At 44.3% G+C, this 15,466-nt stretch overlaps 1 protein-coding gene across 4 annotated transcripts in view; it reads right to left on the minus strand.

Moving 5' to 3' along the window:
• RPP30 (ribonuclease P/MRP subunit p30) overlaps positions 1-13,017 on the minus strand; it is a 41,434-nt gene extending 28,417 nt beyond the window's left edge. For all 4 annotated transcript variants that reach the window (XR_009246467.1, XM_036495710.2, XM_004583368.3 and 1 more), the window contains exons 1-7: positions 12,792-13,017; positions 7,314-7,431; positions 6,184-6,597; positions 4,786-4,841; positions 4,356-4,412; positions 3,892-3,966; positions 422-493 (exon numbers count right to left, since the gene is read on the minus strand). Coding sequence is in view for 3 of the 4 variants with exons in the window: in XM_036495710.2 (XP_036351603.2) it covers positions 422-493; positions 3,892-3,966; positions 4,356-4,412; positions 4,786-4,841; positions 6,184-6,265 (342 nt within the window). In the remaining variant the exon portion in view is untranslated. The remainder of the gene's footprint in view (positions 1-421; positions 494-3,891; positions 3,967-4,355; positions 4,413-4,785; positions 4,842-6,183; positions 6,598-7,313; positions 7,432-12,791) is intronic.
• Between the last annotated feature and the right edge of the window lie 2,449 nt (positions 13,018-15,466).

Below are 15,466 nucleotides of genomic sequence, written 5' to 3' on the forward strand. Positions count from 1 at the left end.
ACATTGTAACATGGTGATGAATAAATATGGTCTCATGGGTTGTTGAAAGCAGCACAGGGCTTGAATAGGCCTCAGCAATAGCAATCAAAAACTTCAATGGACACATCAGCACACAAAATAAAATTCTATAGCTATAGACCCTACAAAGGTTCATCAAGATACCAATCCCAAAAGACTAAACACATACACTACATCTGTTAAACAGAGCCCATTGTATGCCAACTGGGATAAAGAAGGAGATAAACAAGTGGGATAAATACAAATCAAATGCCACTTAAATATTTGAGCACCCCAAAGATAAATGAAAAATCTTCTAAGCTTCTAGAAGGAACAAAAGAGAGCACCTAGAAAGGCATAACACCAGATTCTTCACTAAAGTAATAAACAATATTCTCCTGAGTACTGTTATCTGTTCACTTACATGAAAAAGTTTCTCAGTTTTTGGAAAAACAGCAACGATATCATACAGCCGAACCCTTGAAGAAGTTGCTCTCTAAAAATGCAAAAACAGTATTAGGATGGAGTAGCAAAACACACACACACGGACTTCTGCCTGCTGACTCAGCTATACTATAGTTCAATCACCTGCCACTTTAAAGGTGCTACTGACCTTCCTGCTTTGCTTGGTATGCTGGCAGGACAGATACTGCAAGCACATGAGAATTTAATCCTGAGATCCAACCTACCAATTGTCCTCCTTCTTTCCAACATCTGGTAAGTTTAACTGCATATACCAAACATTGTGTTTGAAAAACAAAAATCAAATCAGACTGCCCTTGAAGGAGCTTGAGTTTTTTGTTTTTTTTTTTGTTTTTTTTTTTTTAAGACTTCTTTTGAAAGTCAGTGTAACAGAGGGTAGGGTGGAGAGAGTTTCTATCTGCTGATTTACTCCCTGGATGGCTATAGTGACCAGCAGGCCAAGCAGAAGTCAGCAGCAAAGAGCTCCCCTAGGGTCTCCCAGGTGGCAGGGGCATAAACACCTCAGCCACCTTCCACTGCTTTTCCCAGGCCATTGGCAGGGAGGTGAATTCTAAGCAGACTGGAAGCAGAGCAGCTGGAACACAAACCAGCACCCATACAGATGCTGGAGTCACAGGTGGTGGCTTTATGTGCTGCGCCACAACCTTGGCAATGCAACTTAACATTTTTTTTCAAGCACCTGCTGTATGCAAGGCAGTAGGGACACAAAATCAATTAAGTGACACATATGATCTCAATGGAATTCACCAATTTTGGGGAGAGGGGCACAGACAAAAAATACACATGACTAAGTGTGATGTGTAGTACACAGTATATACGATTAAGCAAGTTGTAGTTTTGTTCACAGCAAGAATGCTGTAAGTATGAGGGTATCAAACAGTGGAAAATGGAATTAAGAGGTAAGTCTATTTGATGTAAAAAAATTGAAATTCATGAACAACTTTCCCCATAATCCTCATTTTCCATGAACTATTTGAATGACCCCCTAAATGCATGGATTTCAGTTTTTTTGGTACCAAAATACTTTTAATTCCATTTTCTGTGAACCTTTTGAAGTATTCCTGTATAAATCAAAATGACGGATATGTGCAAGAAGATATTTGAGAGCCCTAGCACACAGAGAAACACAGCAATTCAAGAGTTAGTTTTAAAAAAGAAAATCCTGGCGCCAGCATTGTGATGTTGTACGTAAAGCTGCCACCTGCAATGCTGGTATCTCATATGGGTGGCAGCTGTTTGAGTTCTGGCTGCTGCACTTCCATCCTGCTCCCTGCTAATGTGGCTGAGAAAAGCAAAAGGCAGCCCAAGCACCTGGGCTCCTGCCATCCATGCAGAACCAGAGGAAGCTCCGGACTCCTGGCTTCAGCTTGGACCATGCCCAGCCACTGCATTCATTTGGGAAGTGAACCAGCAGACTAAAGACCTCTCTCTATATAATTCTACCTAAATCCCGAGAGAGGGAGATATATATATATATAGAGAGAGAGAGAAGTAGCAGGTGCCATGCTTATGCAGGTAAGAGAACGTGTCTCCTGTCCCCAATAGTGAAAAGGATCCAAAAAGGGGACACCAAGATGGCCATGACAACAAGAGTCTAAACGAAAGTCTTTACAACCCATTGAAAGGCCTTCCTTTTACGGCTACCCACACCTAGAGAAACTGAGCACTGCCAAGGAACTGTATCAAACATTAAAGGTGGCTTTTCACAATCTTGAGCAATACTAACTGCACTCTAGGAGTCAGGCCCTTCCTTGATTACTCCTGTTCTGATGGAGATGTCCAATCCAGCTAAAGACGGAAGGGTTTCCCTCTTCATGGATTTCTCCTCTCTGTCCCTCATGCCCAGCATACAGACTCAAATTGCTCCAAATTAAGAAACAAACTTTCTTGGGACTGGTGTTGTGGCACAGTAAGTTAAGCCATCTTCTGTGACAACAGCACCCAATATGGGCCCTGTTTCAAGTCCTGGCTGCTCCACTTACAATTTAACCCACTGGTATTACACCTGGGAACAGCAGAAGCTGGCTCAAGTTCTTGCAACCCTGCGACTCATGTGGGAGATAGAACTCTTGGTTCCTGCCTTCATTGTGGCCACCTGGGGAGTGAATCAATAAATGAAAAATCTCTCCCTATGCCTGTCTCTTTCTCTCTCTCTCTGCAACTTTGCCTTTCAAGACTTTATTTTTTTAAAGAAATATCTTTGTACAGTAGGATTTTTCTGTGCTTTCCCTTCTCTTACTGGGGTCAAATTTCTCAAGCAGCGTCGCCAGCACGTATTAGCTGCATTTTCTCAAATCACTTTCTGATCCATTGAAGTGTATTTTGCTTTGGCAGTCAATGACTTCCATGCTAATAAATCCAATTCTCATTCTTCTCATCCACCCTCCTTCCCTGTCCCCACTTGATTACTGGTATTACTTGATACTGCTACTGCTGACCTCTTCTTCCTCACCGTCCATCTACTTAAAGGACAGTCCCTCCCTAGTCACCAATTCTAGCCCACCCTTTGTGCACCTAACTTCCTACTGTACTTTGGTCAAACAATCTTGATTTACTTCTAATCAACTGGCACTTTCACAATAACTGACCACCTTAAAGATCTGCCTGGCTTTGTATGTCTCACCTCAGCAAATGCTGCCACTATTTACTTACCTGGATGCTTAGGTCTCCCTCAAAGTAATCTTATAAGCAATCAATTCCCCAAATCACATCAATCCTCCCTCCTGGATGCCTCTCAAATGACCTCCCTTATCTCTTCAAATCCCTTCTCTGTAATTTCATCCTCTCAACTTTTTCCCTTGGTTGAACCTTCATAAGCTTCCCACTGCCCTTGGCATCCTCTACCTCCCTAAACTCATCCTGAGCAGCCAGCCAAACAAGGCTCAGCCCTGCTGGACGTGGTTCCCTTCTCAGAACCCACCACGTTTTCTCTGGCTTCAGCATCCTTGTTGAACTCCGCCTGTCTATAGGAACACTCTCTCTTTCACTTGACTCTTTATTTAACATTGATTCTACTGGCCTCAACTTTAGCAACGATTTACTCAGGTTGCACACTCCCAGAACACCTTATATTTACCATCTTCTTCTAAAATATTCCTCATTTTAAAAATTATTTGTTTACTGGTGGTCTTTCCAATTATGCCTTGCAAGTTTATTACAGAGAAATTTCCCAGCACCAATGCTAGGCCTAGTTAACATGAATTCCATGAGTAACAGTTGCCAAGAGATTCTGTAATTACTGCACCCATGCCCTGGGTAGATTATTCATGTTGTTCTATATGAACTCTGAAGCCAGGGAGAACAGGCTGCTAGGGGAAACCTAGAAATGGGGCCAGAGGAAATGCCACACAACTCAACTTCATCACCACAACCTGCAAGGTCAAAAGGAGAGATGAAAAATAATTAACTTACCAAAACATTACAGTGAGATGGATCTGAAACAACGATTGTTATTCTTGTCAAAATTTTAATTGGTCTTGATTTTCCCTATAAACAAAACATGCTATTAAAAAAGTATGAACTATACCCATTCTTTTTTTTACTTTACTAATGGAAAGTACTCATGAAACGTTGCTAGTCCCAAAGGATAGCAAAGATGAGTAAAACATTGCCTTTATTTTCTAGACATTTACAATACAACCAGAAGAAAGCACGTGTACATACACTAAGCTGCACACTGAGATCATTTACAAGGGCTTCGGGAAAGAAGAAAATAAGTACTGTATCAACAGTTACAATGTTTCATAGAAGAGTTGAGCCTTAGTGGAAAGGTATACCAGCAGGCAAAGAAAGGAATGGAGGAGGATAGCACACAAACTGGGTGTATTCGAATGGAGTGAAAAGTTACTGTATATCTTAAAGAACAAAACACCAACCTGTACAATTGGTAATGTTGTGAAGAGTTCAGAGACAGCTATTGGCTTGTCAATTTCCTACAACAAAAGATAGTGGTTACCCAAGATTCCATGTGTGAACAGCACAAAACATAATGGAATACTTACAAATAGTTTTATGGGGAAAAGAATTTTGAGTAAAACAGACAATAAAGAAAAAAAGCTAGAGAACAGAGGAGCAGCTGAGCAATCTGTGAAAAGATGGAAGAAAACTGACTTTTAAACTGAAATCATCTAAGACACAGTTTTTTGTTTAATAGGGAAATCAGAGAATGAACAAAAGGACTAGGTGATTATATTTAATATGATGACACTTATGAAACACGTAAGAAATATGCCTGTCCACAACTTTCATATTACTAACACAAACACATGGCACAACAACTTATTAATCTGATACACATTATTTTACCTGTTTCTTTTCCTTAAAGTCAACCACATGATTGATGGCAACAACCGAATAGCCAACTGAAAAGAAAGATTGAATACTCTTGTTAAACAAGGAAACTTCTTCCTCTAGTACCCGCAGACCCATGCCGATTCTATAAGCTACCAGAAGGCAGGCTAGCAAAGCGATTCCAGCGGCAAATTGTGGTATCAGACCTGAGACTTTCAAACCTAAGCCTTATCCTGTCCCAGTCCCCGCATGTTAAGTTTCCGGCTCCGCATCTGTCAAATGATGGTGACACCACCGTTCACCTCATGTGCCTGCCAGAATTCCAGCACAGTGCCGACTTATCGTGAGCACTGCGTTAAGTACCATTCTTGCTTTTCCGACCAATCATCATCCTTTCACGACCCTTCGTTCATTTCATCCAGCCACACTAACATTTTTCCAATGCCATCTCTATCGTTATTTAGCTATTCTGCTGTTTTGTTCGGCTTCCTTCCTGGACCCCTTGCCCTGGGAGAAATGAAGTAAGGATTCCCTCACACCACTTTCCACTCCCTCCCCACCCTGTTAGCCGCCCACCACCAACACAAGGGGGACTCTTTGGGGCCAGGGATTTGCTTTATCAAGATGCAGGGATTTCAAGACTTTTGCACCCAAATATATCCTTATATCCACATTCCTCAGGGTTACCAGAAATACACGCAGGTCATGACTCTCAGCTGCAGGAGGAAAATCTCAGAGCAGCTGTCAAAGACGGCTCGGCTTGTCCCAGGTCCTCGTGTCTACCCTCCTCCCTCTCCTGACACGGAAAGCAAGCCCCAGAGAGGCAATGTCTTTAGTGGCTGCCACGGGGAAGACGGACCTTTCCCTAAAGACAACCTCTTAGGGCCGCAAGAAAGAGTGTGCGTTCCTTTGCCAGCCAGTGGTCGCTTCCAGCACCCCTTTGAAAAGTTCAGAAGCCAGCTTGCCCAAGGCGCTGAGAACTCTCCGACGAACAGACACGGCAGCATGTTCCTGTACTTTCAGCGTGGCATGCCGCGACCAACATCAACAATCAGACGGGGTCTCCTCCCCCGGGCTTTCCTTGGATTTAACCTCCGGACAGCGCCCTAACCTTCGGGTGCTGTTGCGCCCGCCCCCCACGGCCTCCGCACAGCCCCCTCACCACCCTCTCCCTCGTCTCCGAGCCTCAAGGCACTTCCTGTCTGGGCCCCAGCTCCCAGCACTTGTTCAGTCGCTGTGCAGAAAGTCAAGACGGGCTGACAGGAAAGTTTAGAAGACTGTCCGCGTGCAGTCCAGCCCCCAGAGGCTTCTGCCATCCGTCAGTGGCGGGATACATCATCACAGACATCCCAGAAAACCCAGAGGCCCGGCAGGAACTATCCCTCCCGAGCGTGGTCAGCAGCCACAACTCACGGTGAGCGGCTGTCTCCACTAGTCCTCGGAGGGACTTGAGGTCCGCAGTCGCTCGCAGGTCCAAGTCCGCAAACACCGCCATGCTGTAGTCCCGTGACCGCCTGCGCGCCTATCTGCGCAGCCGCCGAGCCCGCCCCCTCGGGCATGCCGGGAGTTGTAGTTTATTTCCGGAATCGACTGAAGTTTACCTCCCGCGGATTGACCCTTGATTTAAGGGGTCCGCGGGGATTTCCCTTCACTTCAAGTACCATCATTGCTTGAAATCAGCAGTCTTTCCCCGCAATCCTTTGTGTTCTTCCGGATGAGGAAGTCTGGTTCTCCTTGGAGGAGGTCAAATCTTTCGGCGGCTATGAAAGGTGATTCTTGGAATATGCACTCAGCATCCACTGCGCGCCTGCCGTGCACCTGACGCTTCTGCCCGGAGTTGGAAACGCTATTTAAAATCAGGGCTAAAGTGTCCCTGTTTCTTTCCTTCCCTCTTGTAGTTTTAAAAGGACTGGCCAGCCAGGACTGGGGAGTGGGGATGGGGGTAGAGGGTTCTTTGGCTCAGTGGAGACGTGTTCTCTTGCAACGGTCACAGCTTCAGTCACAAGACCAGGACCAGAGGTCTACACTCCAGGACCAGAGGTCTACACTCACCAGCGCCTAGCAAGTCTGTGGAGAGAGGGGGGGTGAAATGGCAAAGTTTGGCTGTTTGCCATCTGCCAACTCTACCAGCTAGGGTAGATCTCTCCACCCTTGTGGACTTCGTAGGAATGACTGTTGTACACGGATGGAGCGACGATGACAACGCGAAACTGTGGGACTAAGTGGTTTACGTCTGTGCGTTTCTAAACATTCGTGACGCAGGGCCTGTCCTCACTGCCCCCAACACACATTATTCATGGAGCCAGCGTGTGGTCCCTTGTGTGCGTTACCGCTGAGCACTGCTGGGTCCATGCCACTCCCAGGATGCAGGTTCCCAAAGTGCCCAGGCCCGGGCTGAAGACGAGTCCGCGCATCAGGAGCTTGGGTTTGGGAATCATGCCAAAGGGCCATAACGTTTCCAAACACTTTCGGTTTCTGTATTTACTGATCACAAACTGTACACAGATAGAGGGCCACACCTTCTGCAGTGCTCGTTTACTTACTGGTCTCACTGATTTCCTTATTGGTCTCAGAGGGGAATTCTGAGAGGAATCTGCTCCTTGTGGAAGCATGCCGTTCCCTTCTTGGTTAGCTTTTACCGCTTCCGATGCGTGAGAACGCCTAAGAACAAATGAAAATCTTACTTGTGCCAACAGATTGAGGTTATGCTTGCGTTTATTGGCAAATCTAGCATTAATTTTGCAAGATCATACAGGCATTGTCACTTTTTAGACTTCTTTTTTTTTTTATATATATTTATTATTTAACTTCAGTAATTACATTGTATTATGTGACACAATTACATAGATACTTGGGTTCTCCCCACCCCTCCCCAAACCCTCCCACCATGGTGGATTCCTCCACCTTGTTGCATAACCACAGCTCAAGTTCAGTTGAGATTCCCCCATTGCAAGCGTATACCAAACATAGAGTCCAGCATCTTATTGTCCAGTCAAGTCCAACGGCTTCTTAGGTGACTTCTTTTTTCACTGTACCAATGCTTAGGAGAAAAAAAAAAGAGCAAGAAAGAAAATGGATACCAAACATTGAGCGTTATTCTGAGGGACAGGCAACTGTGTTGCTGTCTATATTATCACTCAGAATTTTTGGAAAGATTTATTTATTTATTTATTTATTTATTTGAAACCCAGAGTGAGGGGTGGGGGGGGGGGAGGAGATAGAGAGATCTTCCCTCTGCTAATTCACTCTCAAAATGGCCAAAACACCTGGGGCTGGGCCGGGCTAAAGTCAGGAGCTTAGAACTCGATCCTGGTCTCCTGTGTGGCTGGCAGAGGTGCAGGGACTTGGGCCATCTTTCACTGCTTTCTTAGGTGCATTAGCAGGGAGCTGGACTAGAAGCAGAGCAGCCTAATATGAGATACTGGCATTGCAACAACACTTTAACCAGTTAGGCTACCGTGCATGTCCCAGGACAATTTTCTAAGTCACTGTGTGTGTAACTTCATAGCAACTATGTAAGTTTCGTTTTTCAAACAACATCCTCTTTTCTAATGGAAAAAAACTAAGGTCTAGGCAATGGAGGTGGAACTGCATGTGAAGCAGGGCAGTTTGATTCAGTTCTTGTCTAGTGTACTACAGCCTAAACAGAGCAACCGGAGCAGAGTTGTGGAGGAAGGAGCAAGGGAAGAGGAAAAGGCAGGGGGCCTGGAGAAACAGCCCCGTGGCTAAAGTCTTACATCTGCCAGGATCTCATATGAGTGCGGATTCATATCTCAGCTGCTCCACTTCCCATCCAGCTCCCTGCTTGAGGCCTAGGAGACAATAGAGGATGCTTCAAAAGCCTTGGGACCCTGCACCTGTGAGGTAGACCTGGAAGACGCTCCTTGTTTCCAGTCAGCTCAGCTCCAGTCGTTGGGGCCACTTGGAGAATAAGCCAGCAGACAGATGGAAGATTTTTCTCTCTGTCTCTCCTTCTCTCTGTAAATCTGCCTTTCTAATCAAATCAAATAAATAAAATTTTAAAAACAAAGGGAAAGGAGGAAAGGAGAAAGAAAGCAGGGGGGAACAGGAGAAAGAGGAATGGAGAAGGAAGGGGAAGAAGACAGGGAGGAGTGGGAAGAGGAGAAAGACAAGAGTAAGCATGAGAGGGATGCAAGAACAGAGGGGAGGCATTGGCTTGGGGGGTGGCAAGCCTGTGTCCAAAAGTCAGTGTCTTCCAGAAACATCCACACACAAAAACACCTGAGCAATGCATGGCCCGGTCAAGAAGATACATCAGATTAAACATTGGAGAGATGCTGCCTGGAATTCTGCATATTAAATAAGAAGAAAAAATAGTTCAGGCAACAGAAGTATTTTATTAGCAGCAAATTCACAAGACAAAAGAGTGGCCAGTTTGTGAACAACATTTGCAAATGCAATTCCTATAAAATGTATTGCTGCAAATATGGCCTAAAACTTGCAGGACAAGTTACACGAAAGAACACCTGCTGTTTGTGGCACTTTTCACATTGCAGCTGTTAAGAGAATGGAGACCTAAAAGCTATTTGTGTTGTTGAAACTTTTGGCATGACTAAAAATCTTATGGAAATGGCGTTCCAAAAAGCCACATTAGGAAGTAGCCTATTTTTTTGTATATGGAGAAAGGTTTTGAGATTTTTTAAGTAGACGTGTCAGAACTGGTAACCATGACGACAGATGGAACTCCTGCAGGGGTCAGTATTAACATCAGACATAAAAAACAGCACAATGTGACAAGACTTTATCAATACTTGGAATTTAAGCCAATTTATTGTACCGTTGAAGAGGAACTACTTTATGTTCCAAATTTAAAAGCCATACAAATAATAGCTGAGGCATTAGCCATGGTTCCACACAATTCATGCTCCAAATAGCTATACTAGGTGCTTAGGAAATTCTCAACTTCTGGAAGATGTGTGCTTGTTAGTATTATCAAAGATAAAATTCCTATCTTACCCCACCCATGGAGACTGGATGGAGCAGTTTATTCTTCTGGTAGATGACAAAAACTCCTGAATATTGTGACTTACTTCCCTTCCATTATTTCTTTTAAAAGCATACAAATTGCCCATATAGCAAAATTGTGTCTTTGTGAAACTCATCTGGGTGTGACTAACAGCCCATTTCCTGTACTGAAGAGTTTTCTATATATGAAAACCATACAGTCTAACATTACATTACAGCAGCAAACTGTGGAGTCAAAGCTAATGGCTCAAAAACAGTACTCTGCTTTAAATCTATAAAATGTATACAATTAGATCATTTTCCATTACTCTACCCAAATACCTGAAGCTGATAATGTACATTGAAGGGGTTTTTTTCAGCTTAGTTCTGGACGCTAGAAATCTAAACAGCAACGTGTCAGCTCTGTTGATGGCTCCTTTTGTCTGCATTTCATCATGGTGCATTGTCTCTCTCTCTCTCTCTCTCTCTCTCTCTCTGTGTGTGTGAAAGAGAGAGAGAGAGAGAGAGAGAGAGAGAGAGAGAGAGAGAGAGAGAGAGAGATGGAGAGAAATCAAGAGCACATGGCAAGACAGGAGTCAGAAAGCTATTTTACAATCATGCTGTTCTTTAAGGACGTGTAGGGAACCATTTTTCTGCCAAAGGCCATTTGGATATTTATAACAGCATTCATAGATCATACAAAATTATTAACTTAAAAATTAGCCTGTATTGGGCCCGGCGGCTTGGCCTAGCGGCTAAAGTCCTCACCTTGAAAGCCCAGGATCCCATATGGGCGCCGGTTCTAATCCCGGAAGCTCCACTTCCCATCCAGCTCCCTGCTTGTGGCCTGGGGAAGCAGTTGAGGACGGTCCAATGCATTGGGACCCTGCACCTGTGTAGGAGACCCGGAAGAGGTTCCAGGTTCCCGGCTTCGGATCGGCGTGCACTGGCCCATTGCGGCTCACTTGGGGAGTGAATCATCGGACGGAAGATCTTCTTCTCTGTCTCTCCTCCTCTGTGTATATCTGGCTGTAATAAAATGAATAAATCTTAAAAAAAAATAGCCTGTATAGATTCATTGAATTTCCAGTCCCACCTGCGATTGCTTTGGCAGATCAAAATCATTTTGCAATCCTTACACAGCCCACAGGGTGGAAGTTCCCGACCCACGCTTTATAACAATCTTCCCATGAGAACTAACCAGAAGTCCGAGGAGAACCAGGTTCATATCTTCTGAGGGTAGACTCCCTAATGACCTAAACACCTTACACTACCTACAGTAGGCACATGTGTGCAGGGACCCAAGCCCTTGAGCCACCTTCCACTGTTTTTCCCAGGCCATTAGCTGTGAGCTGAATTGAAAGTGGAGCAGCTAAAACTGCAGTTGGTGCCTCTATGGGATGCCAGTGTGACGGGTGGCACCACAATGTCAGGCCCCATTCTTGCATTTTAAATTGTGAGGAATGTTACAAATGTATTAGAACTTACTTGCTTAAACAATCCATTCCATGAATTTTTGTCAGACAGAAACAGATGCTGACTATGCTGACTTGTCCTACTATGTAGCAGGTGGCACAGTAGATTGACAGTTTGGTAATGATTCTGAGCTCAGGGCAAAGATGAGATTCTTTTTTGCCCCAGAACAAGACCTCTCTAAAGTAATGTTCTCAAACACAAATGGCTTTAGGAGAGTCTTCTTGCAGACTTGATCATGTTACCTGATGCATGTAATATAAAGTTAAAGGCAAACCATGCACACTTGTTAAACTTAGACAGCAATAAAGTCATTTCAGTGACAATTCCATTGTTGAAAACACAGGTAATGTCAATATACACTTCCTGAGCTATCAAACGTAGGAAGTGAACTCCGCATTGCCACACAGATTTTTATTTTTTTTTTATTTTTTTTTATTTTTATTTTTTTTAAAGATTTTTATTGTTATTGGAAAGCTGGATATACAGAGAGGAGGAGAGACAGAGAGGAAGATCTTCCATCCGATGTTTCACTCCCCAAGTGAGCCGCAACGGGCCGGTACGCGCCAATCCGAAGCCGGGAACCAGGAACCTCTTCCGGGTCTCCCACGCGGGTGCAGGGTCCCAAAGCTTTGGGCTGTCCTCGACTGCTTTCCCAGGCCACAAGCAGGGAGCTGGATGGGAAGTGGAGCTTCCGGGATTAGAACCGGCGCCCATATGGGATCCTGGGCTTTCAAGGCGAGGACTTTAGCTGCTAGGCCACGCCGCCGGGCCCCACACAGATTTTTAAAGAACATATTTTCTAAGCCCAAACCACAGTTCCAGCTGTGTTTCATGAGCATGGAAGAGAAGTTCCATCATTCAAAATCCATTTAGCTAAGCAGTTAAGGAGTTTCCACCTAAGTTTCCACTAGCGGTGAATGTAAATTTCAAGAAAAGAATCTAATTAAATTCCGCAAATGCCATTCAGGTTGTGAATGTTCATTGTTAAGACCTATATGCTTGATGTTGGTGAAAATGGTGAAATGAGGAACTCAAAACTCTACTCCTCCCCGCAATAGCAACGAAGAAGCTGTCAGAGCCCATCAGCGTCATCTTTTCCTGAAGTCTGAAAGCTAACGAACATCCTGCTGCAATCAGGGTAATTTTTTAAAGATTTGTTCTATTTTTATTTGAAAGATTTACAAGAAAATAAAAATAGAACAAAAAACAAAGGAAAACAAAAAGAAAGACAGATTTACAGAGAAAGAGGTCTCCCATCCACTGGTTCACTCTCTGAATGCTGCAATAGTTGGAACTGAAACAATTCAAAGCCAGAATCCAGGAGTTTCTTTCACGTTTCCCACAAGAGTGCAGGCTTCCAAGGACTTGGGTTATCCTTCACTGCTTTCCCAGGCTATACACAGGGAGTTGGATGGAAAGTGGAGCAGTCTGGTTCCAAACCAGTGCCCATATGAGATGCTGATGCTGCAGGTGGAGGGGTAGCTTGCTATGCCAAGGTACTGGCCCCCAGGGAAATTTTAATTAAGAAACATTTGTAGTTGAATCTTGACAAGAACAAGTTTCGTATCAGTTTAACTTACCTTGGTGTCATGTCCTACTCCTCAGTTGGTTGTGGCCTTGAAATATTCTTTTAAGCCGCTATTCCCCAGTGCAGGCACTGGTAGAGGAAACAGAATGGTTCCTATTCTCAACAAATGATGCCTTTGTTCTATCTGATGCATTCTGGAAGGACCGGCTCATTGGATTTGCCATCATCCCGCCCAGTTAAGAACTCTCCCAGGGTTGAGGTTTTCACATAGGAGACATCTGTGGAAAATATTTAGAAGTAAGTGAATTTTACTCCGGTGCCCAGGGAAATGTATAACAGGTCAAACAACAGACTTATACGAAGTTTGATGTTCTGGAGGAATAAAAGTTTTGAGACGCTTCAGTATAATCTCAGGAATTAAGAAAGTTACGCACATGGGTAGTATAGTACATTTGCTTGGGACAATTTCAGAAACCCCAAATGTGGTTTGCCATTAGGCTTTACGCTAGTAGCAAGTAAAGGTTAAGGGGGAGCTATGAGCCATGTGGCTAACGGATGGTAGCATGTGCCAATACAAACGCAGGTCCTATCTGCAGACTGAGGGAATGCTCAGATGCTTGGCATTGAATGAAATCTGTCAGATCATGAGCTAAGCACTAAACCTCACTAAACCTCAGCACAGACTTCAGTGGACATACCCAACAGATAGAGAATTTACAAAACTGGTTCAAAAGAGTCACTAGGTAAATAATATCATCTGAATCATAAGCAGTGACAACAAACGTGGGGGAGGAGAGAACATCTGATGATCAGAATTGCCACATTTAAAGTGTCAAAATGTTCAGTTCTTAACAAAGTAATACGAAGCATGCAAATTAATGAGAAAGTATGGGCAATTTTTTTAAAGATTTATTCATTTTATTACAGCCAGATATACACAGAGGAGGAGAGACAGAGAGAAAGATCTTCCGTCCGATGATTCACTCCCCAAGTGAGCCGCAACGGGCCAGTGCGCGCCGATCCGAAGCCGGGAACCAGGAACCTCTTCCGGGTCTCCCACGCGGGTGCAGTGTCCCATTGCATTGGGCCGTCCTCAACTGCTTTCCCAGGCCACAAGCAGGGAGCTGGATGGGAAGTGGAGCTGCCAGGATCCCATATGGGATCCTGGGGCTTTCAAGGCGAGGACTTTAGCCGCTAGGCCACGCTGCCGGGGAGTCGCACAGCGTAACAATCCACGTCAAGACTCGTCACTGCGGGATGGGCAATACAGAGGGTGAGAGGGCAACAAATAGTTTTTCTTCCGCAAACCTGGGTATTGAGCTAACTAGATGAAAACTTCAAATCCACTATCTAAAATACATTCTAAGATCTGAGGGGATCATGAGAACAGTGTCTCACCAAACGCAGAATACCAACTATGTGTTAGAAAGTACAAGCAGGAATCAAATAGAAATTCTGGAGCTGAGAAGTGCAGCAACAGAAAGGCCAAATCCACCAGAAGTGTTCCACACTGCATTTAAACTGGCAGAAGAGTAAACTTCAAGACAGATCAATTTCTATAATCTGGGGATGAGGAGCAAAAAGGAAAAAAAAATGAAGAAAATTAATATATTCCAAGAGACTATTGGTTTGCCATTAAATGTACAAACATGGAGTGAGGATTTGATACAGCAGTTAAGGGACTACTTCATGCGTGCTTCCCATTTTGGAGTGCCTGGCTTTCGATTCTTTTTGCAATTCTAACTTCCTCTAATGTGTGTGCAAGCAAGCAACAATAGATGATGACTCAGTTTCTTGGGTCCCTGCTATGTGGTGATCTAGGCTCAGTTTTGGGCTCCTGGTTTCAGCCTGGCCCCGCATTTAGGGAATGAGCCAGTGGGTGCCAGGACACTCTCTCTCCCTCTTTCTCTCATCCCTTCTCAAAGGATACATCCTTTTTCCATGTTGATCTCAAGTACTGCAAACTCCACTGAATTCATTTATTAATTCTAACGATATTGTGTGTGGATTTGTTTTGTGTTTGCATCTTTGTCTTGTTCCTGGTTTCACGAGAAAAGTTTCAGTTTTTAATCACTAAGTCTATTGCCCTCCTCTCTATCGTTTGTCATCTCTTCTTCTACAAAACTATGCCTATTAGGGCCCTGCACAGTAGCCTAGTGGTTAAATCCTCGCCTTGCACCTGCCAGGATCCTAAATGGGTGCCGGTTCGTGTCCCGGCAGCTCCACTTCCCATCCAGCTCCCTGCTTGTGGCCTGGGAAAGCAGTCGAGGACAGCCCAAAGCCTTGGGATCCTGCACCTGCGTGGGAGACTGGGACAAAGTTCCTGGATCCTGGCTTTGGATCAGCTCAGCTCAAGACATTGTGGCTACTTGGGGAGTGAACCAGCAGACAGAAGATCTTCCTCTCTGTCTTTCATCCTCTCTGTATATCTGCCTTTCCAATAAAAATAAATAAATCTTAAAAAAAAAAACCTATGTCTTTCAAGTAGAAGTAAAAATATCTCTTTTTTTGCAGAAATGAACAAACTGATTCTAAAATTGATACAGTACTGCAGGAAACACCAGACAGAATGAACTTGAAAAAGAAAGAATCTGAGGACATCCATATGGTAGTTTTACAACTTTACTACAAACCTACAGGAGACAGGGCCAGCATGGAGATCTGGCTGGCTGGCTGCTCCTGTGGTTGTGGTGTCGGCACCCCGTATGGGCACCCAATTGAGTCCTG

The sequence above is a fragment of the Ochotona princeps genome, chromosome 13 (assembly GCF_030435755.1).
Source record: "Ochotona princeps isolate mOchPri1 chromosome 13, mOchPri1.hap1, whole genome shotgun sequence".
NCBI classification, from domain to species: domain Eukaryota; kingdom Metazoa; phylum Chordata; class Mammalia; order Lagomorpha; family Ochotonidae; genus Ochotona; species Ochotona princeps.